General features: G+C 43.5%; 1 protein-coding gene across 1 annotated transcript in view; it reads left to right on the top strand.

The window, feature by feature from the left end:
• The first annotated feature begins 13543 nt into the window (after window positions 1-13543).
• The window catches only part of trabd2a (TraB domain containing 2A), a 60941-nt gene continuing 52021 nt past the window's right edge, over window positions 13544-22463 (top strand). Inside the window, exons 1-2 of the mRNA XM_072455268.1 lie at window positions 13544-13751; window positions 15419-15979. Coding sequence (XP_072311369.1) covers window positions 13650-13751; window positions 15419-15979 — 663 coding nt within the window. The 5' untranslated portion in view covers window positions 13544-13649. The remainder of the gene's footprint in view (window positions 13752-15418; window positions 15980-22463) is intronic.

Below are 22463 nucleotides of genomic sequence, written 5' to 3'. Positions count from 1 at the left end.
ATGTGTTATATCTTTACCTGCCAAATCTGATTTGAGATTCGATCACTTAGAAATGTCTGGCTCATATTCCTGCTCTCACATGATCTGATAAAACAAGAATCCAATTGAAACCACATGAACCACCCATGAAAAATAATTAGAATTTTTTGTCAAAACATTTAGTTACTGTAAAATAATGAGATAAAAACGTAAAAAGTAATTAGATGAAGTGTGAAAGTATTGTTGAAAGTGCTACTAACTAACTGCAGTGATGTTTTTATGTTTTCGACTTAAAGGTGAAAAAGACAAATATCAGGCACTCAATTGGTTTTCAAAAAATTGCCTGATAATTGATTTTGTCTAAATTAACTGTTCCCTTAATCACGAACACCGTTGGTTATGATAAGACCAGCAGCTCCTCACCTTTGCTGTTTTAAATGTGCATTGTTATGTAGTGTTATTTTACTGTATGTAATAAATGTGTTTTAAGATGTGAACCTCGGGAAGAATTGCCACATAAGGCAATGGCTTATGAACAAACAAAGTTGTAATTTTAATGGGCCGTAGATAAAAATGTACAAAGTCCTAACCATGTCCATCCATCCATCTTCTGCCGCTTTATCCGGGGCCGGGTCGCGGGGGCAGCAGTCTGAGCAGGGACTCCCAGACTTCCCTCTCCTCAGACACTTCCTCTAACTCCTCCGGGGGGATCCCGAGGCGTTCCCAGGCCAGCCGAGAGACAGTCTCTCCAGCGCGTCCTGGGTCTTCCCCGGGGCCTCTTCCCGGTGGGACATGCCTGAAACACCTCCCGAGGGAGGCGCCCAGGAGGCATCCGGAACAGATGCCCGAGCCACCTCAGCTGGCTCCTCTCGACGTGGAGGAGCAGCGGCTCTACTCCGAGCTCCCCCGTGTGGCCGAGCTCCTCACCCTATCTCTAAGGGAGCGCCCAGCCACACGGCGGAGGAAACTCATTTCGACCGCTTGTATCCGCGATCTTGTTCTTTCGGTCACTACCCAAAGCTCATGACCATAGGTGAGGGTAGGAACGTAGACCGACCGGTAAATAGAGAGCTTTGCCTTTCGGCTCAGCTCCCTCTTTACCACAACAGTCCGATGCAGCGACTGCGTCACTGCAGCCGCTGCACCGGCCTCTCCTAAAGAAGAGCAGTCTTGATGCCGCAGTACTGAGTCATTACCGGCCCATCTCTAATCTGCCATTTTTGGGCAAAGTCCTTGAAAAGGTTGTTTACCAACAGCTCACAGATTTCCTCTTAATAAACAACTCATTTGATGTTTTTCAGTCAGGTTTTAGACCTCATCACAGCACTGAGACTGCTCTTGTCAAGGTGACAAATGACATCCGCCTGAACACTGACACGGGCAAAGCCTCAGTCTTAATTCTGTTAGATCTGAGTGCTGCTTTTGACACTGTCGATCATGGGATCCTCTTACAGAGACTAGAGGACTGGGTGGGCATCACTGGCACTGCCCTAAACTGGTTAAGGTCCTATCTGGAAGACTGGAAGTACTTTGTTGAAATTGGTAGCTGTGTCTCAGACCACATGACCCTGACCTGTGGAGTGCCCCAAGGGTCAGTCCTGGGTCCCCTTCTGTTCAACCTCTACATGCTGCCGTTAGGTCAGTTGATACGCAGTGAAAATGTGTCCTATCACAATTATGCAGACGACACTCAGATCTATGTTTCACTATCGGCAGGTGACTATGGACCAGGAGATTCACTCTGTCACTACATCCAACAGATCAGTTTGTGGATGCAAAACAACTTTCTCCAGCTGAACTCAGACAAGACTGAAATAATCGTTTTTGGCCCACAGAAACAAAGAGAAAGTGTTAGCGGTCACCTCCAGAGTCTCGCTCTAAAACCTACAAACCAAATTAGAAATCTGGGGGTAATAATGGACTCAGACTTGAACTTTAATAGCCATGTCAAATCAATAACATCAGCAGCTTTTTACCATCTAAAAAACATTGCCAAAATCAAAAATATAGTGTCAAAACCAGATTTAGAGAGACTTATCCATGCGTTTGTCTCCAGTAGATTAGACTACTGTAACGGCCTGCTCACTGGCCTCTCCAAACGAGTTGTAAAACAGCTACAGTACATCCAGAACGCTGCTGCTCGGGTCCTGACTAGAACCAGGAAGTATGATCACATTAGTCCTGTTCTCAGGTCTCTGCACTGGCTCCCTGTGGCTCAGAGAATAGACTTTAAAGCAGCTCTGCTTGTGTACAAGTCTCTCCATGGCCTAGCACCAAAGTACATCTTGGATATGTTAGTGCCATATGAACCATCTCGGACTCTGAGGACCTCAGGGACCGGCCTCCTGCTGGTGCCCAGAGTCAGAACAAAACATGGGGAATCTGCGTTTCAGTTTAATGCAGCTAAAATCTGGAACAGTCTTCCTGAAGATGTGAGACAGGCTTCTACTCTGACAATGTTCAAATCTAAGCTAAAAGCTGTTTTGTTTCGCTGCGCATATGACTGAAAGGATTTTTTCTTTGCACTCTTCTCTTTTGTTTGTGATTTTATTAGTTTAGAAAATCAGTTGGATTGATAATTTTTAATTTAGTTAATTTTATTGTATTTCTGTTTCTGTAATTTCTTTGTGATTTGAATGCATTTTTCCTGCTGTGAAGCACTTGTTTTGCCTTGTGTATGAAATGTGCTCTACAAATAAACTTTCCTTGCCTTGCCTTACCGATCCGCCTGTCGATCTCACGCTCCATCCTTCCCTCACTCGTGAACAAGACCCCGAGATACTTGAACTCCTCCACTTGGGGCAAGGACACCCCACCCACCTGAAGAGGGCAAGCCACCTTTTTCCGGTCGAGAACCATGGCCTCGGATTTGGAGGTGCTGATTCTCATCCCGGCCGCTTCACACTCGGCTGCAAACCGTCCCAGTGCATGTTGCAGGTCCGGGTTTGATGGAGCCATCAGGACAAAATCGTCTGCAAACAGCAGAGATGAGATCCTGTGGTCCCCAAACCGGACACCCTCCGACCCCTGACTGCGCCTAGAAATTCTGTCCATAAAAACAATGAACAGAACCGGTGACAAAGGGCAGCCCTGGCGGAGTCCAACATGCACTGGGAACAGTTCTGACTTACTGCCGGCAATGCGAGCACAGCTCCTGCTCCGGTCATACAGGGACCGGACAGCCCTGAGCAAAGGGCCCCGGACCCCGTACTCCCGGAGCACCCCCCAAAGGACACCCCGAGGGACACGGTCGAAAGCCTTCTCCAGATCCACAAAGCACATGTGGACTGGTTGGGCAAACTCCCATGAACCCTCGAGCACCCGATGGAGGGTATAGAGCTGGTCCAGTGTTCCACGACCGGGACGAAAACCACTCCTCCTGAATCCGAGGTTCGACTATCGGTCGGATTCTCCTCTCCAGTACCTTGGAATAGACCTTACCCGGGAGGCTGAGGAGTGTGATCCCTCTGTAGTTGGAACACACCCTCCGGTCCCCCTTCTTGAACAGAGGGACCACCACCCCGGTCTGCCAGTCCAGAGGCACGGTCCCCGAACGCCACGCGATGTTGCAGAGACGTGTCAACCAAGACAGTCCTACAACATCCAGATACTTTAGGTACTCAGGGCGGATTTCATCCACCCCCGGAGCCCTGCCACCGAGGAGTTTGCGAACAACCTCAGTGACTTCAGCTTGGGTGATGGATGAGCCAGCCTCCGAGTCCTCGGTCTCTACTTCCTCTTCGGAAGACGTGACTGAGGGATTAAGGAGATCCTCAAAGTATTCCTTCCACCGTCCGACGACATCCCCAGTCGAGGTCAGCAGGCCTCCACCCGCACCGTAAACGGTGTTGGTGAGACACTGCTTCCCCCTCCTGAGGCGCCAGACGGTTTGCCAGAATTTCTTTGGTGCCGACCGATAGTCCTCCTCCATGGCCTCCTCGAACTCCTCCCAGGCCCGGGTTTTTGCCTCTGCGACAGCACGATCCGCGGCTCGCTTGGCCTGCCGGTACCCGTCGATGACCTCCGGAGACCTACAAGCCAGAGTGGCCTGATAGGCCTCCTTCTTCAGTCTGACGGCATCCCTTACTTCCGATGTCCACCACCGGGTTCGGGGGTTGCCGCCACGACAGGCACCGGAGACCTTGCGACCACAACTCCGAGCAGCCGCATCAACAATGGAGGCGGAGAACATGGTCCACTCTGACTCAATGTCCCCAACCTCCCCCGGGACATGGGAGAAGCTCTCCCGGAGGTGCGAGTTGAATACCCTACTGACAGAGGGCTCCACTAGACGTTCCCAACAGACCCTCACAATGCGCTTGGGTCTGCCAAGTCTGTCCGGCTTCCTCCTCCGCCATCGGATCCAACTCACCACCAGGTGGTGATCGGTTGACAACTCTGCCCCTCTCTTCACCCGAGTGTCCAAGACACGCGGCCGGAGGTCTGATGACACGACAACAAAGTCGATCATTGACCTCCGGCCTAGGGTGTGATGTGCACTGATGGACACCCTTGTGCTTGAACATGGTGTTCGTTATGGACAATCCGTGGCTAGCACAGAAGTCCAATAACTGAACACCGCTCGGGTTCAGATCGGGGAAGCCGTTCTTCCCGATCACCCCTCTCCAGGTGTCACTGTCATTGCCCACGTGGGCGTTGAAGTCCCCCAGTAGAACAACGGAGTCCCCGGTCGGTGCACTGTCCAGTACCCCTCCCAAGGACTCCAAGAAGGCCGGGTACTCTGCACTGCTGTTCGGCCCGTAGGCCGCCACAACAGTGAGAGACCTGTCCCCCACCCGAAGGCGGAGGGACGCGACCCTCTCGTTCACCGGGGTAAACTCCAACACGTGGCGGCTGAGCTGAGGGGCTATAAGCAAGCCCACACCAGCCCGCCGCCTCTCCCCGCGGGCAACACCAGAGAAGTGGAGCGTCCAGCCCCTCTCGAGGAGATGGGTTCCAGAGCCCAAACTGTGCGTGGAGGTGAGGCCGACTATATCTAGTCGGTATTGCTCAACCTCCCGCACAAGCTCAGGCTCTTTCCCCCCCAGCGAGGTAACATTCCATGTCCCCTGAGTTAGTCTCTGTGTCTGGAGATCTGGTCGCCGAGGCCCCTGCCGTCGACTGCCGCCCAGATCTCTCTGCATCGGCCCCTTATGGATCCTCCTGCGGGTGGTGGGCCCACGGGAGGGCGGCCCCACGTCGCTCTTTCGGGCTGTGCCCGGCCGGGCCCCGTGGGGTAAGACCCGGCCACCAGGCGCTCGCCATGGAGCACCCATCCCAGGCCTGGCTCCAGGATGGGGCCCCGGTGACGCCGATCCGGGCGACGTAAACTGCCTTGTTCGTGTTGTCATCATAAGAGGCTTCTGAACCGATCTTTGTTTGACCCGTCACCTAGGACCTGTTTGCCTTGGGAGACCCTACCAGGGGCTTGAAGCCACCGACAGCATAGCTCCCGGGATCATTCGGGCACTCAAACCCCTCCACCACGTTAAGGTGTCGGTTCAAGGAGAGGGTCCTAACCATGTATTCCGGCATATTCCGTCAATAGGTCCACAGTCTGTTAAATTTGTCCAATTTCAAATTTAGCCTGAATGTACAGTAATTTTTTTTTTTTTATATTTCAGTCCAGTTTCTGTCATCCCATTTTTTTGATAGCCTTTTTCTCTGTGGCCAAAAATATGTCTCTAAGGTATCCAGTCACTGTGTCCACGGCAGGAGCTTTGAGGCCCAAATGAGTCCAATGGGATGAATTTGCAGTGCCCTATTGATCCAATCCAATATTTCTGAGCAGAACATATGGTGGGCCACCTGGCAACCACAGCTTCACCAGCTTCCAGTAGTTCACTGTGAATAGTGGGCAAAACGTACAAATAATCATGTATGATGACCTAAAAAGTATATTATAAACTACTCCTATTACAAAACGTTAACTACTACCAAAAGGAATAACAAATAAATAGAATAAAAGCTTGTTTTTTTGGTTTTATTTTTCATTTTGGATGTTTGTCGTTGAACTGAGAAACAGAGAAAAAACTGTTATGGACAATGCTCAGTGTTGTTTTATATTTATATTTCCATAGAGGACGCCTGCATGAGGAGATGTTCCCACCAGACGAGGCCCCAGGGCTGACCTGGCAGAGAGTACCTATTTAGCTACTGACCAGGGCGCCCGATAAGGCTCTAAGCGTCACACACATCACTCTCATGAACTATTGCATTATTTATCCTCTTTATACAATAACCACTTATTGGTTGGAGTGGATCCAGGCCTTATTGGTTCAAGTGGAAGGCAGAGTGGGACCTCCACAGTGAGTCACTCTGGTGCTGTGACCACTAAATCAAAGGCATATTTGAACAGCTGCATTCCTTCACACTCCACCATCCTCTGCCTCTCTCTGGACGTGCCCCAGTCCTGATTGGAGTCTAAGCTGCTGACCTCAGCCCCTGACCGGCCCTCACTGTGCCCGCGTTGCCTGTGACGGTGATGGAGACTAATGGAAAAAGATTGCCAGAGTGAGTTAAGTCATTGGCTCCGACAGAGGACAGGTGTCCATTACAGGCCGAGCACACGGATTAGACAAAGAGGTCCAGTCAGGCTACACATGTGTGATTTATGGCTCGCTGGCAGTGATGTAGCTTTCACACTTACAGCATCACTTCCACACACTCATTGATCACACAGTCTCTAATCGTCACTGACAGCCAGGGGAATGTTAAAGGTCCTACATAACGCTTGCTTAGCCCCATGATTTTACAGTTAACTGAACTGTATTTTGTTAGCTTCTTCTATGGGTGAGAAAAAATAATCTTGTCTTGATTTTCTAATCATGACAATTCATGTACACAGATTTGTTTTGTAGAATAGTTGAAGAGATTTTATTTTTCAAGAGTTTACGCCTAATTGAGCACTCACTCAGAGCTTAACAAAAAGACAAGTATTGACAATAACTTTTGCTTCTAATTCAAAATATTTCTATCTGACATTATTTGACATGTCGCCCGTAGCTCCAAATTCTCATGTTTATGAACTTTTTCCGGAAAAACTTCAAAATTATTTTGTTTGTTTTGAAATTGTTTACTCTTCAAATCCTTTTTGACAAAATTTGAAATAGCTAATTGCTATGGCAACAGTCCTATTTCTTATTATCACTCATTGTCACCGACAGCCAGGGGAAGATTATTCAATATAATTTTACAGTCAACAAAAACATGTCAACGTTAGCTATAGGTGAGTTAATCATGTCATGATTTTCTTAGAGCCTGGATAACATTTTAAAATGTACAATTCATACACAGCTTTATATTGCTTGATGTGTAGTTAAGGCAATATAAAGACGAGTAGTTTCGGAGAGTTTACATCTCAATGATGGTTAAATCCCTCACTCAGAGCTTAACAAAGACAAACAAAAGGAGACAAATACTGATTGATAATAACCCTCTGTTCAAATTCAATATATCATTTTCTTGAATTTTGTCAAACGAAGAGAACTGTAAATTACTTTGTTTCTTTTGTTCCCAAATGTCATGTTTTTATTATTTTAATCTGATTTTAACGTCCTGTTTAGGCAACATTTTGAGGACATTTCATCATTCAAAAGATTTCATATTTTTGTTTTAAATTGCAAACTAATTACTATGCCAGCGATGTAATTTCTTCGTCATTACTCAGAAACATGCAGATGCTTATCCTGGTACCTGACTCAGATTAACCAAGAATGTAGGAAATACGCCCTGCTGGACATATCCTGAAAGACGAGCTGCAGATGAAGATGATCTACGACTGAAACGCAGCTGTCATCACAAAGACAGAGCCAGTGGAATTGTCAAGGCAATAAAACAGAGGAACATCACACATGAGTTTAGATTTCAGTGTAATATCCACAGCAGCTGATCAAACTGAAACAGCCTTTTGGGTGGACAGCGCAGAGACCTGACTCGGCGCTCAAACGTTTATTATTACAGATTATGGCCATGGACGCATTTCCGGTTTATGTGGCAGAATGTAAATATACAAATATTTACCAATTAATATTTACAGCACATAAATATTAAATATGGGCAAAAGTAAAGACACAAATTTGAAACTTGATTTTTGTCTCTTTTAGACTGTAACTTTTACTATACCATGTGGTCATACAGTAATAATAAAGCTCACAATCACGCCAAAGTTGTTCAAGAAAGATCAACTTTTGTCCTATTAATATATTTTTTAGTTTTTTTTTGTTTCAATACTTGCTCAAATTAGTATCTGGTTTGGATTTAGTATATTTTAGTACCTGATTTTCAATACTTGCCTATATACGATCCCTAAAATACTCTCAATTGGTACCTATCAGTTTAAGGATCATATTGAATTCACTATATATACACATGCAATTTTTACAGTTGAAGGTAAGTGGTATAGACTGGACTACTGTGTGAGAAGCAAATCACTTCACAAATCCAAGAGGAAGAAAGACCACAGAATGAAGACCACACCAGGAAGCAGAGCGGCCTTTTACAACATGAACACTCCCAAATGTTCAAAACACATTTCATCCATCTGAGGCAGCAGAGACGGAGTCAGAAGATGGCGAGGACAGGGCCGTTTAATGATCTGCAAGTGTCGGAGTCGTTCCTCTGAGGCTGAAATGCGTCTCGACCACAGATTGCCCGGGCGCCCGCAGATCAAAGTCTTCCTGCCCGTGAATGAACACCATCTCTGACTTAACGCTCCGTCACCCAACCACGTCCCGACCCGGCTCCCCGTGCATTCCTGCTCGTCCTGCAGCCGTGTCGCCAGAGCTGGAAAGTAACTCATTGCAAACACTCACATTGTTGTAATTGGGTAGATTGTCGAGGTGTTTGTACTTTTTTACTGGATTTCAAAATGTGCACTTGTACTTGTAAAATTATAATAATGCAGTTGCTGGTAATTACAGCGTGTATCTGTTTATTTCTAAACCTACAAACACCATTACGCTCTCAACCGTTATGGGTGTGGTTTAAATCAACTTATTTCCTCTTAAAACTGTTTGAATAATCAAGTTTTGTTTAAACGATTGATCTAAAACCAATACTAAACCTGTGTTAAAAAAGTAGTATCTAGTACGCCGAGTCGTTTTTCACCTACTTTTTACTTTGACTTGAGTATAATTTTTGGTGCAGTACATTTCTACTTCTCCTTGAGTCCAAATATACAGTATTCTTTCTACCACTGCACGTTTTTTGTCTTCCCAAATGTGAAACTGGAGATGTTTTCACCAAGCAGATCTTTGGACGTGTTTTGAATATCAAAAACAGCTCTTGTGTGGTTTGCTGCTAAATTGAGAGGGCAAAAGGACTGAACGCACTTGAGTCAGATCAAGAAAGTGGCATTACGTCAAAGTGCCACAAAAACACTGCTTAGTCACTGGATCGGTCAGGTTAGATTAGCACTATGAAAAAGGAGAGGAAGTTGTGTGAAACCAATATACAACTATGACATTCTGAGCCAGCCACAGCTCAAGAATAACAAAAGTACCAGCTTTGTAAAAAACGGAAAAAAACCTGCCAAACAAAGCGACACATTGTTTTGCTGCTGGATTTAACACATAAACCAATAGAATGTGATTATATAAGGATATGCTTCATGTTGAGATGCAGCTGTGACCAGATTTATCAGCTCTAGACAACAGAATCCAGGACATTCTGCTCCAAAAATAATGAATTTGTACAAAGAAATCTGAATCTTAGTTAAGAAGAAAATGTCAATCGCTACAAGCAGCTTTTATTATAACAACTTTGTCTTTCACCGTCTTTGAAAGTTTTGAAAGTCACATTTGAAAGACAATTGTGTCTCAAAACCCACTGGTTAATCTGGATGATGATCAGATTATACTAGAATCATTAAATAGATTGTGCCTGGTGCTGGGGTTATCGTTCCACACATTCACACAAACAAGGTAAACAATCCATCGTAAACTGTGGTCGAAAGGTTTCAAAGGTCCAAATGGTGAGCTGAAACATCTTCGTCCTTTGAAAACGTTTGTACCATGGACCACTCCTGGATGAAGAAGGGATTACATCGACACATTTCTACCGTAAACTCTATAACACAACTTTGCTAACATTGAGGCACTTTTCCACAATGGGGTCCCTCAATTACATGTTACTAATAAACATATTGTGACTGTAATTCACGGAATATGACTGACCATAAGTGGGCTGAGTCAGGGAGATCCTGGAAGCCTTGATCACTGCTGCCTTACGTCTGACTAAGAGCATCAAGAGAATAAATACATCTGACACGGCATTTATGGGAAGCTTTATTATGTGGTCAGTTAAACGCAGCAGACATGGAAGTTGCAAGCAAATGTGATTTTTTCCCCCCAACGAGAATAAAAGACACACAACATCGCTGACACCTGACAGGATCAAATACATCCTCCACCTCAGAAGCTCCATAAAACGAGACATATGTAATCAAGTCCATATTGTGAGGGGCTTTTGATGGCGCTGCTGCACTGTTTACTCTGGAACCCTCAGAAGTCCTCACTTGTGTTTGATCCAAACAAACGGACACTTTCAAGTGGAAATGTACAGATGTAATGCGGGATCAACATTGACACAGGTCACAAAAGTCCACCAGAGACTTCAAAAACAGGCCTGCTTTTGATACAGTGATAAAAAACAACAAAGTAATGAGATAAAACGGACAGGCGCTTCAGAAGGTGCACATGCAAAGAGGAATGCCATGGTTTGAAAAGTGTCTGTAAAGCATGGAAGCATTTATGCTGCTGACACCCGTGATTTATTCATAGTTTCATGCAAATTACAGCAGACTAGAAGAATATGGGGCATATGTGTTTATATGAAACAGCCTCAGCTAAGTGAAGACAATAAAGAACATGTGCGCATGAGAGCAAGAGCCTCTCGAACAGATGCCCCTTCACAAATAACACGCTTCTAAAGCTTTTTCAAAACGCAGGCGGAAGCAGCTGCAGGTGTCCTTTTTAAGTTCCTTTGCAGATACACAAATAAAAAGAGCTTGAGTGGTCAACATTGCCTTCATCTTATTCAACAAAACAAGTCCAGGCGTTCACAGTCCTGACCAGCCACTATAAAAGGCATAAGTGCCAAGTCCACGCAGCAACTCACTCTGAACGCTGTGGCCTTTTAATGTTTAGAAAGATACAATAGATATAGAGATAGAAAGAGATAGATGGATTAAATTATTAGGATCACAAAAGGCCAGTTAATTGTTATATTTATTTTAAACTAAACTTTACCCGGAAACATTTAAAATGATGCATCTTATGGATATTTCAATCAATATTACATTGCATTTATACAGCGTTTTCCCACCATCAAAGCAAAGTACCGTACAGGGCAATGTGGGTGAAGTGTCTTGCCTAAGGACACAATGGCATTTCCTCTCCCATCCAAGAACTAACCAGGCCCTGGCCTGCTTATCTTCCAAGAGCGGACAATGGACAAGCAGGTACAAGACATCTGCGTGTCTGCGTACAAACCAATTAACGATTATGCATTTACTCAATTATTTTACAGTTATTTAAGTTGATTAGTTGCAATTAATTGATTATTTTGTCTCATCTGGGAAAATACACCACAACATTTCACAGTAAATAACACAATAATTGTTGCCGGACATTTTCTAGAGATAAATATGTCCATTTTAATCATGGACGGGATTTAAGTTTATTTTTATTGTGGCCTTTTAACTAATTAACTGCTAATGAAGCCACAAATCATTTAAGTGAATTTTATGACTTCCACAAACAGCTGTTTCCACGCCCCGGAAGCGCACGTTCTGCACGTTACGGCCAAAGGGAGTTTGTCCTCCAGCTGAGGTCTAATTTGAAGACCATGTCAGAGCCTTGTGAAGTCTTTACTATGATCTATTTATGTCTATGATCGTGGTGTTGTGCGACAGAAGAATCGTAATTGTTGGACTTTAAACCTACAGTCGCCATGTTTGGTTCAACACATAGCCACTTGGTAACATTTGAATTAGATGCACGGCCTATTCTGGGAACAACGATCCTTAATAGAGACGAAATACAGCCATTTAATAAAACTTTAATACGATAAAACTGTAATAATGCACGTGGAGCGTGTGCACATGTCCACAAGAGGGCACTGAAACAGACCTATCACACGTGAGGGCACAAAGACGGGTACGTTTTGAATTTTAAAAAAACACCAACAATAGGATTACATTTGTGTTATATGATATGGGGTTTAATATAAATATCTTACTAAGAACTGTTTAAATGCATTGAGAATATGACTGTGTGTCAGTATCCAGACAGATGGAGAAGTAAACGTATCTGTAGAGTGCAGCCTCATCATTTCTTTGGTCTAAACCCTTGTATTTGTCTGCAAACATTCTCCGATCAAAAAGGGCCCGGGGCCACTCCTTGCGTAAACAAAGCTCCTGGTCCTATTTACTCAGACGTCTGACAACATGTGTCCTGCTCCCCGTGTGAACCCGGGGACTGAACCACGGGACCCCAGGGTGATGCAGACTCCACGTTGTCTAATTTTGAGAGATAACAGTTGAGCCGATGTGACCAGCCAGTGTGGATCAGAGTGTCCACAGTTCAGACATGTCTCCTCTACATTTGACTGATGGACAGAGACGTGACGCCAGCTGATGAAGAGGTGGAGTCCTTCGCCCGTGTGTCTGCCTTCACTCGTGCTTTTGTTAAAGAGCTGTTATTGCGCTCTTTCTAATGCTAATGTGTGCAGTTTGTTGCCATTAACTGCGGGTCCATGACAATCTACTGCTGGGATCTCATTGGCACCGGCTCTGGGGCCTCGCAGTGGGACAAATAAGACAGAAATACAGGAGCAAAAAGATCTATAAGGCTATTGTTTTAAAGCTGGATGATTGTATTTGTACATATTTCACTTTAGATTCCAATTAAACAAGGGATTAAGCCCTGTAACCTAAAACATGATCAAATATGCCTCATTAATTTATTATATAAGGAATAAAACGTCTTCCAAATCGATTTCCTCTCACACACAACTCACTTAATCAATAAGAGTCTTACTCATCTTTAGTGTCCAGCTTCTTCTGATACAAACGTCCTCTCGCGTTACTCCGGTGGCGCTGTGTAATCAGATTACTGCTGTTGGCGCGCGCGTGTTGCGGAGCTGGAGGGAGGGGTGGGCGCCCCGGGGGGTCGCGAGCCCACGGTCCAGTTGCATGGCCGACAAAGATGCTCACACACACGCTGAGGGGGGAGAGACGAGGCAGCGCTGGCTCAAGACCTTTCTCTGGAAACTACAGGCGGACTCACACTTTCTCCTCCGCTCGGGACGCGACGCACAGAGACCCAGACGCGCGTTTCACTTTCAACGCGAACTCCGAACCAAACACTGGTGCGTGGCGCGGCGCGGAGCGTGTGGAAAGTGTGTTATTAGCACGTTTATGCGGGAGACGTGGAGCGGCTGATGTGACCCCGTAAACACCGATGCCTTCGCGGGACACACGTGAAGCGGCTCTGTCCGTGTGAGGGCCACTAACGTGTCCGGTGCGGCCGTGCGGAGCTGCGGCGATGGGAAGATGTGGGAATAGGACGTAACTTCACACGCGCCGTGTGCATCAACCAAACCAGTGACAGTGTGTTTAGTGTGTGAGGCGAACACGCGCCGTCCACGCGGTTCCACCGAGAGACACGATGCGGGGAACCGTGGCCGCGCTTCTTCAGTCATGTCTCGTTCTGCTGGTCAGCGCTGACCAGTGGCTCAAGGACTCGGGCAACTGCGAACTCAATAAGAAGGTGAGTCACAGAGTTTAAACGGGAACTCAAACACAAAGTTTTAAACAACTCCTGTAATGCCACGCACATCTCCTGCTCTCACATCTCCTGCTCTCACGCACATCTCCTGCACATCTCCTGCTCTCACGCACATCTCCTGCACATCTCCTGCTCTCACGCACATCTCCTGCTCTCACGCACATCTCCTGCACATCTCCTGCTCTCACGCACATCTCCTGCTCTCACGCACATCTCCTGCACATCTCCTGCTCTCACGCACATCTCCTGCTCTCACGCACATCTCCTGCACATCTCCTGCTCTCACGCACATCTCCTGCTCTCACGCACATCTCCTGCTCTCACGCACATCTCCTGCACATCTCCTGCTCTCACGCACATCTCCTGCTCTCACACACATCTCCTGCACATCTCCTGCTCTCACGCACATCTCCTGCTCTCACACACATCTCCTGCACATCTCCTGCTCTCACGCACATCTCCTGCACATCTGCTCTCACGCACATCTCCTGCTCTCACACACATCTCCTGCTCTCACGCACATCTCCTGCTCTCACGCACATCTCCTGCTCTCACGCACATCTCCTGCTCTCACACACATCTCCTGCACATCTCCTGCACATCTCCTGCTCTCACACACATCTCCTGCACATCTCCTGCTCTCACGCACATCTCCAGCACATCTCCTGCTCTCACATCTCCTGCTCTCACGCACATTTCTGCTCTCACAGTTTCTTTGGTTTACGAGCCTGATCTCACACATGAACTACTTTCCCTCAGTTTTTATACCTGCTGAAGACTGTGCTTGAGTTAGGTTGAATTGCAATACAACTGATAACATAATAATAAAATAACAAATAATAATACTGATAATAGTAATAATCATGATGATATATAGGGTATTTTACACTTATCCCGTTTGCATAGGCTACACTAGAGAATTACGACAGGAAGCTACACCAGTCCACTTCATTCTGAAATGTGTGTTGTTTATTTTGCACTGAGGTCCTAAGTGGCCTGTTAATAAGTCATTATCAGTGTGTTAACAGTCGGTCTAATAAACAGCCTGAGCGCTGGTGGTGTCAGAGCATTTTAGTGTGGCAGAAAGTCTGCTGTGGTTGACATAAAGCAGAGACTTGGACTCTGCTGAAGCCATTGTGGACTTACATTAAAAGCTGCAATTTATTTGGACGACATGTTATTGGCTGTTTGAATCATATTATTTAACTACTATTTAACTGCTTAAACAATAAATCAATCACTCCTATTTCTTATTTATTATATGCAATTTTACCATAGCATTTTTGCACAACTAAAAATGTGTTGTGTTGTTTTTAATGATAATAGTGGGTCAAAATGTCTCATTTTGGAGAGTAGAAAATAGGTTTGGAGTTTAGTCCAGCTACGTCTACATTTGACTGAACATGACCGCCTGGATCACCACCACAAACACTATTTCTTTTGGGAGAAGTTTTCTATTTTTCTGTTTTACAAGCGACTGTCATTGCATATTTATTTATTTCTTTAAACTTACAAAGAACAGTCACTTTACACCTCTGATATATGCAATTATTTTCAAAGCGACATAGCTAATGTTGCACGATACAGTTGTACATAATGACTCTCTAAAGCAGATTCCTCACACAACATTTGCTGTTCTTCATCCTCAGCAAAGTGAACTCAACTCCTTCCTCTGGACCATCAATCGAGACCCTCCCTCTTATTTCTACGGCACCATCCACGTCCCGTACACCCGCGTTTGGGACTACATACCCGAGAACTCCAAGCAGGCCTTTCAGGGGAGCAACATCGTCTACTTTGAACTGGACCTCACTGACCCTTACACCATTTCGGCTTTGACCAGCTGCCAGCTCCTTCCACAGGGCGAGAACTTGCAGGATGTCCTTCCACGAGACATCTACCGCCGACTGAAGAGACATTTAGAGTACGTGAAGCTCATGATGCCCTCCTGGATGACGCCGGACCAGCGAGGCAAGGGGCTGTACGCCGACTATCTGTTCAACGCCATCGCGGGGAACTGGGAGAGGAAGCGTCCCGTCTGGGTGATGCTGATGGTGAACTCTCTGACGGAAGCGGACATAAAGACTCGAGGGGTTCCCGTGTTGGACTTGTACTTGGCTCAGGAGGCGGAGAGGATGAGGAAGAGGACGGGAGCGGTGGAGAAGGTGGAGGAGCAGTGCCACCCGCTGAATGGACTCAACTTCTCTCAGGTCAGTTGAAAAAAGCGTCATATGTATTGATTCTACTGCAGACACAAATTCAATACTAAGAAGTAGGCTTGATGCCACTAGGGAGATGGCAAAAGCTCTCAACCTATGAAATATTCCTATGATTTGAGCATGTGTCTGTACAGAAAGGGCATTGGCAAGACTATGAGATCTTAGAACAGTACACAATTACAAACATTCATACAGAAAACCACTAGTAATCAGTAAAAAAGGCAGCTAAACTCCCAAATCTCAAGATCTCTTACTCTATGCTTTCACTTCTTTGCTGTTGTGAATATAAATAATTTAAAATCCCACCCAAAAAATGAGTCAATTAATCAAAACGTACCGCCCCAGATACCACATACCACAATGGTTTAAAATTGTTTTTTTTAGACTTAGACTCATTTTCAACACAAAATAATACTACTTTCTTTATATTACTGTGGTCTTATATTAGTTGTGACAGAGCTCTAGATCATTCTAAAACTACTCACAAAAGACACAAGAAAAGTGAGTGTTTCTGAAGGTATTCTTTTAAAAAATGTGTTCTTCAGGAAAAGGTGTGTTGTACAGAAAAGTTAATGTGATTTTTTAGTATACTTGGTCTATTGAGAGTCTAGTTTCAATACTAGTTTCAAGTGACATCAAAACTACTACTGCCTTAAGTGTTAAAAAAGGGCACAGGCTGATTGTGTGGAGCCGTTCAATGTCTGTGGCTTTTTCTTTTGAATAAATGTTATGAAAATATGGGATAAATCACTCAGGAATACTGGACTTCATGTACGTTGCTGCTCGCCGTCCTTTGACTCATGATTCTTCTCATAACGGTCGAACAAATTGCCATTATCAAACAAACTATGCACGGTACTTTGATGGCGACTATTTCTGACAAGGTAGCTGAACCAAAATCAGTAAATACAACGTTAGAGAAGATATAATTGCTGGTAGTTATGGGGGTAATTCTTCAAATGACTTTCAAATAATGACACACAGATGTGGCAGTGAGTTCCTTTGCTTACACAGAATTTTCACGTGACTTATACCAGTAATTCTGAGCTTGTTTTACTCCTGTTATCAAAAAGGCAAGTGGGTTGCTCGTGTTCCCTTCTTTGGTATGATCTGCCCTTCAGTGGTTTCCTTTTTGCCCTACGAGAATATAAGTAAGAGTTGTTAAGGTTAGTTACATGCAGTTTTCTGGAAACTTCATTCATACACTTTATTGTAGGACTGGTCGATTGTTTGCCTCATATTGAGAGATCTCAATTTTCTATTTGATTAAATTTTGTCTTAACCCTTACCTTAACCCATAAAATGGCTATTATCTATTTATTTCTTGAACATAAACAAGACACAGCGTTTAGGGTTTGGATTGACTGTAGAACTCTTGATTAAAATGACCCAAGCATATGATGGACATTTAACAGAAATGATTATCTATCTGTCTGTCTTTCTATCTATCCATCTATGAATCCATCTATCCATCAATGAATCCATCCATCTATCTATCCATCTATCCATCTAACTATCCATCTATGAATCCATCTATTTATCCATCTATCTATCTATTTATCCATCTATCTATCTATCCATCTATCCATCCATGAATCCATCTATCTATCCATCTATCTATCTATCTATGAATCCATCTATCTATCCATCTATCTATCTATCCATCCATCTATGGATCCATCTATCTATCCATCTATCTATCTATCCATCTATCCATCCATGAATCCATCTATCTATCCATCTATCTATCTATCTATGAATCCATCTATCTATCCATCTATCTATCTATTTATCCATCTATCTATCTATCCATCTATCCATCCATGAATCCATCTATCTATCCATCTATCTATCTATCTATGAATCCATCTATCTATCCATCTATCTATCTATCCATCCATCTATGGATCCATCTATCTATCCATCTATCTATCTATCCATCTATCCATCCATGAATCCATCTATCTATCCATCTATCTATCTATCTATGAATCCATCTATCCATCCATCTATCTATCTATCCATCTATCCATCCATCTATGAATCCATCTATCCATCCATCTATGAATCCATCTATCTATCCATCTATCTATCTATCTATGAATCCATCTATCTATCCATCCATCTATGGATCCATCTATCTATCCATCTATCTATCTATCTATCTATCTATCTATATATCTATCTATCTATCTATCTATCTATGAATCCATCTATCCATCTATCTATCTATGAATCCATCTATCTATCCATCTATCTATCTATCTATCTATCTATCTATCTATCTATCTATCCATTTATCCATCCATCTATGAATCCATCTATCTATCCATCTATCTATCTATCCATCTATCTATCCATCTATGAATCCATCTATCTATCCATCTATAAATCCATCTATCTATCTATCTATCTTGGTCAAGAATGAAAACACGTAAATCAGAATCTACTTCACTATGAATCAGTTCTGCAGTTTTGAACAGGAATTAAATGGACCTGTCTCTATTATTACGCCGTTTTTGGTCAATACTGAGGTTCACAATGAAAAAAAAAGTACAATATTATAGTTTAATATTGAATTACACCCCCCAAAAAGCATATTGTGTCTTCTTTTTATGGCAGCAAACAGCCGCATACTCAAACACGTGTCACGGGGCCTTCTCCTTCTCCTCTACATTTCCCTGGATGGAGAAAATGAGGCGGTTCACAATCAGCTGTGCAAACAACACCCTCCACCATGTCCTTTATTATTAACGAAAAATGGATCTTAATGAGCCAAGTCTGAGATCGGCAGCCAAAGCCCTCCTTGTTCTTGAGGTGTGCCTGTCTGTCCGCCTGACCGCGCCCCCGCCTGACCCCCTCTCAAAGGCACCAGTCACAACCAAATCATGTCGCGTATTATTGAGGAATTTGGACTAATGCTGGTTAGGAGCTGGGGGGATTACGCTCAAGCAGTTACGGTAACACCGGCAAACTCCCAGCGTTGTTATGTTAAAGCCGAGCCTGTTGAATTCATGTCAAGCCAAAATAGCCCGGCAGCGTTTTCATTAGCATTTGTGCGGATACAGGATGTCAACAATCATGAAGTGTCTTTTATAAACGGCTTAATATTAACGTCAATCGTGAAGCCGCATTACAAGAGTTTACTTATCCTCTCTCCGGGTCAGAATTCCATTTACAATACGAGAGATCCCGTTTGTTTTTATGACATGAACCACCAAGTTGTTTAATTTAGAGTGAGTGAGTTTGATTTAGCTGTCAATGCTTCGGTGTGAGGCGAGCAGCGGTTTACATGGGAGTGTAGTTTGAAGCCGTACTGAAACACTACAGCTGTTGCTCATGCTGTAACAACAACTTACTTGAGATTTATTTTATTGTAAACATTAAAAATATTCAGATTTTCATGATTTCATCTATTAACCCTTAATTGTATAAGCGATGTAGTTTAGGGCTGCAAGATATATTGCAAAGATTGTAATTATTCAAGTCCTTCGCAAACAACATTGTGAATGTTGTTTTGAAAATATGCAAAATGTAACATTGAGCGTGTTGTTTAGTGAATAATGACATTAAACAAATTGCAATAAACTGAAAAAGTGATTTTGACTTTGAAATAAAGGTTTAAGGTTATATTTTACAGAAATCTCACATTTGTCTGATAATCAAACCTCAACTATTACATTTAAAGACATTTTAACACATTTCGGTTGGATTGACATGGCTGTGGGGATACTCTCAAAAATATCGAGATATTCAATTTTGTCAGTATCAGAAATGCATTGGATTCTTGAATTAGTTTATATTATATTTAAAATGTGCACTTTTAACAGAAGCTAACTGAAAGATAAATTGCAAATCTAATCGCATTTACACTGTTAGTCAGAATAATCACAATTAGACACAATAAAGTTGTCCTCAAATGCAATGTAAAACAAACACAAATTAATTTGCATTCATGTTGTAAGGTGATCCCAAAGGACCAACCAAGTGCTTACAAATGTCCTCCACTTCTTTTAAATAGGAGCTCAGTCTTGTGGAAAGTGTTCCTCAAAGCATAACACAGAACTTTGCTAATTGTTGGTTTCATAAATATAGTAGGTTATTTCAAAGCGGTGACAAAGGTGTTTTTGTTTTAATTTAGCGGCGCTGTTGTCATTGTGGCTGTAAAAGAGAAAATGAGGAAGCCGGGTGGGTGAGCTTGTGTTAGTCAACGACTCCATAAATACAGAACAGCTCCCATCATCAGAGCTGTCATGGAATCAGGCCCAACAATGAATCCCTTTGTCCCAGGAACCACCTCTTTGCCCCAGTCGCACCCTGCCATTCGGGCTCTCCATCATGTCCTCCACACTCGACCCAAAGTCCCATCAACAACCAAGATCTTCCGTCCCCACCCGCTTGGCCCTGAAAAAACGCTTAATATTTCACGAAAGGCTTGTTCACAGAATCCTTTTTATGTCCGCTCAAGTGTGCGATGCGCAGATAGACTGTGTTGAGTGAAGCGCGGTGCAGAAATCGCAGCGTTGCTACAACTAGACACGGATATTTCATGGTCTCCGACTGGCTGTCTAATGTTTTAACTGGCCATTATATGCTCTGGCGTTAACGGATGGAAGAAGATTAAATAATTAATCATTTAGAAGTTAAATGTGTTTTTTCCAATTTTGAGTCCAAATGAGAGTTCAGTCTTTCCTGCACAGATTAGAGTTGTGGAGTTCAAAAGTTGGTTAATTAAAGGTGGCTACTTCTCTGCTTGTCTCCATGGAAATGTTATGCTTTAACTTAAATGTTCCACTGGAATTTATTCAATCACCGGTGTTTTTAATGCTGAAAAAATACATAGACACAAGGCTATGATTATGTTAGTATTGATTGATTTTCAAAGGATCATTTCTATTGTACATTAAGACTTTATACATTACATTACATTACATGCAAGATCTGGAGTCTTATTTAAAAAACGTGAGGACCTACAAAAATGTTACGTACCCGACTTTCCAGGATCCGTACTAAGAAAGATGAGATGTGAGAAAGTTTGTGTTTTGACCATACGTGCAAAGGTTCATAAATGAGACCCCTGACCTGTAACGTGTGACATCACCTGCTCGTCTTCATAGAGAAAAATAGGTTTGATTCCATACTGCGGGAAATGACGACAAGCAGGTGACGTTACAGTGCACCTTTAAAGTTGCTCTTTATCAATCATTGCGTTATCATTACTTAGTTAAAACTACAGACTTTTTGCATCTAGTGTTTTGTCTTGGCAAATCTTGTTCCACAGCAATGGAAGATTAAGATGGATTAATCTGAATACACATGTCTTCAGGGATGGCAAGATAAATGAGAGTTAACATTACTGCGACACCAGTGTTTATTTTTCAAACTGGGCCATTAAATGTAGTTGAGTTGTAAATAATTATTTGACATGATTCTGAGATTAATGGTGCAGAAGGAATCGTAGTTGGTCTAAAAGGTGCCGTGACTTTCTGTTCTGAAACGTTTTTGTTCATCTTTTTTTAACTCTGTCCTTTGGTTACACCTTTTGACAATTTTTTCTTTTGAAAGAACAAGTGTCCCTTAACAATATTTGACACTGATGTTTGTGTGGCCTCTGTACCACTTTATAATAACTCCACCTTAAGTAGCCTTAATAACGCATGAACAACACCCATTAAAAGTTTATTAAGAATGAATAACTACAATATTTAAAAGAGGTTATGGTTTGGGTATTAATTACAGTTACTAAGCCTGAATCATACTAAACTCTTTGTTCAGTATGAATATTTGTCGTAGCCATGATGTAGTATTACCATTATCTCTTATTAACATCTTAAAAAGCGCTTACCCACTTTCAGGCAAAACAAAACCTACACCAAAACCTACTTCTTTCTCAAACGTACCTGATGTTTGTTGCACCTCAGTAGTAATTACGCCTCCTTACCTCTAATCTCGCCCCGATCAGCTGCTCTTACTTGCTGCTCGGCGCCCCTGGTCTCCGAGCCCGGCCCAGCCCATTACACTAAGTGGACCCTGTGCGGACAACAATAGCCGCATGAAGGCCCGCTCTCTCCGCCTGTGTTGTCCGTAAACCCACAGGACATTCCACACCGACGCTTCTACTCAAAGTGTTGTTTCTTTGCTGCCATCACTGGGAGTAATGGTGCATGCAGGGGCGATGAATGCAGGCCTCAGTGTATGAGCGCAGAGGAGGAATGCCCGTTTCATTCAGGAGGACAAGGGCAGAGATGCAGACTGAAGTCCCCCGAGGGCCTATTAGAGACGGAAAGTGTGACTCCTGGATTAGAGATATCATTACACTATAGCACTGTTTGGCGGAACTGTGACTCAGTGTGATGTGGGCAAACTTCAGTTCATTGAAAAGTTCTTTATTTTCTTTCATATGTTAAAATCTGGTAACTTTGCATTGTCGGGAAGCACAACATGTTGGAGTGAGGCTGAGTCTGTGGGTGCATTC

Source organism: Eucyclogobius newberryi, unplaced genomic scaffold, assembly GCF_026437365.1.
Source record: "Eucyclogobius newberryi isolate DKJ021-1_F unplaced genomic scaffold, fEucNew1.0.hap1 SCAF_2, whole genome shotgun sequence".
In the NCBI taxonomy this organism is placed as follows: Eukaryota; Metazoa; Chordata; class Actinopteri; order Gobiiformes; family Gobiidae; genus Eucyclogobius; species Eucyclogobius newberryi.
This window is presented reverse-complemented; position numbering and strand designations above follow the sequence as displayed.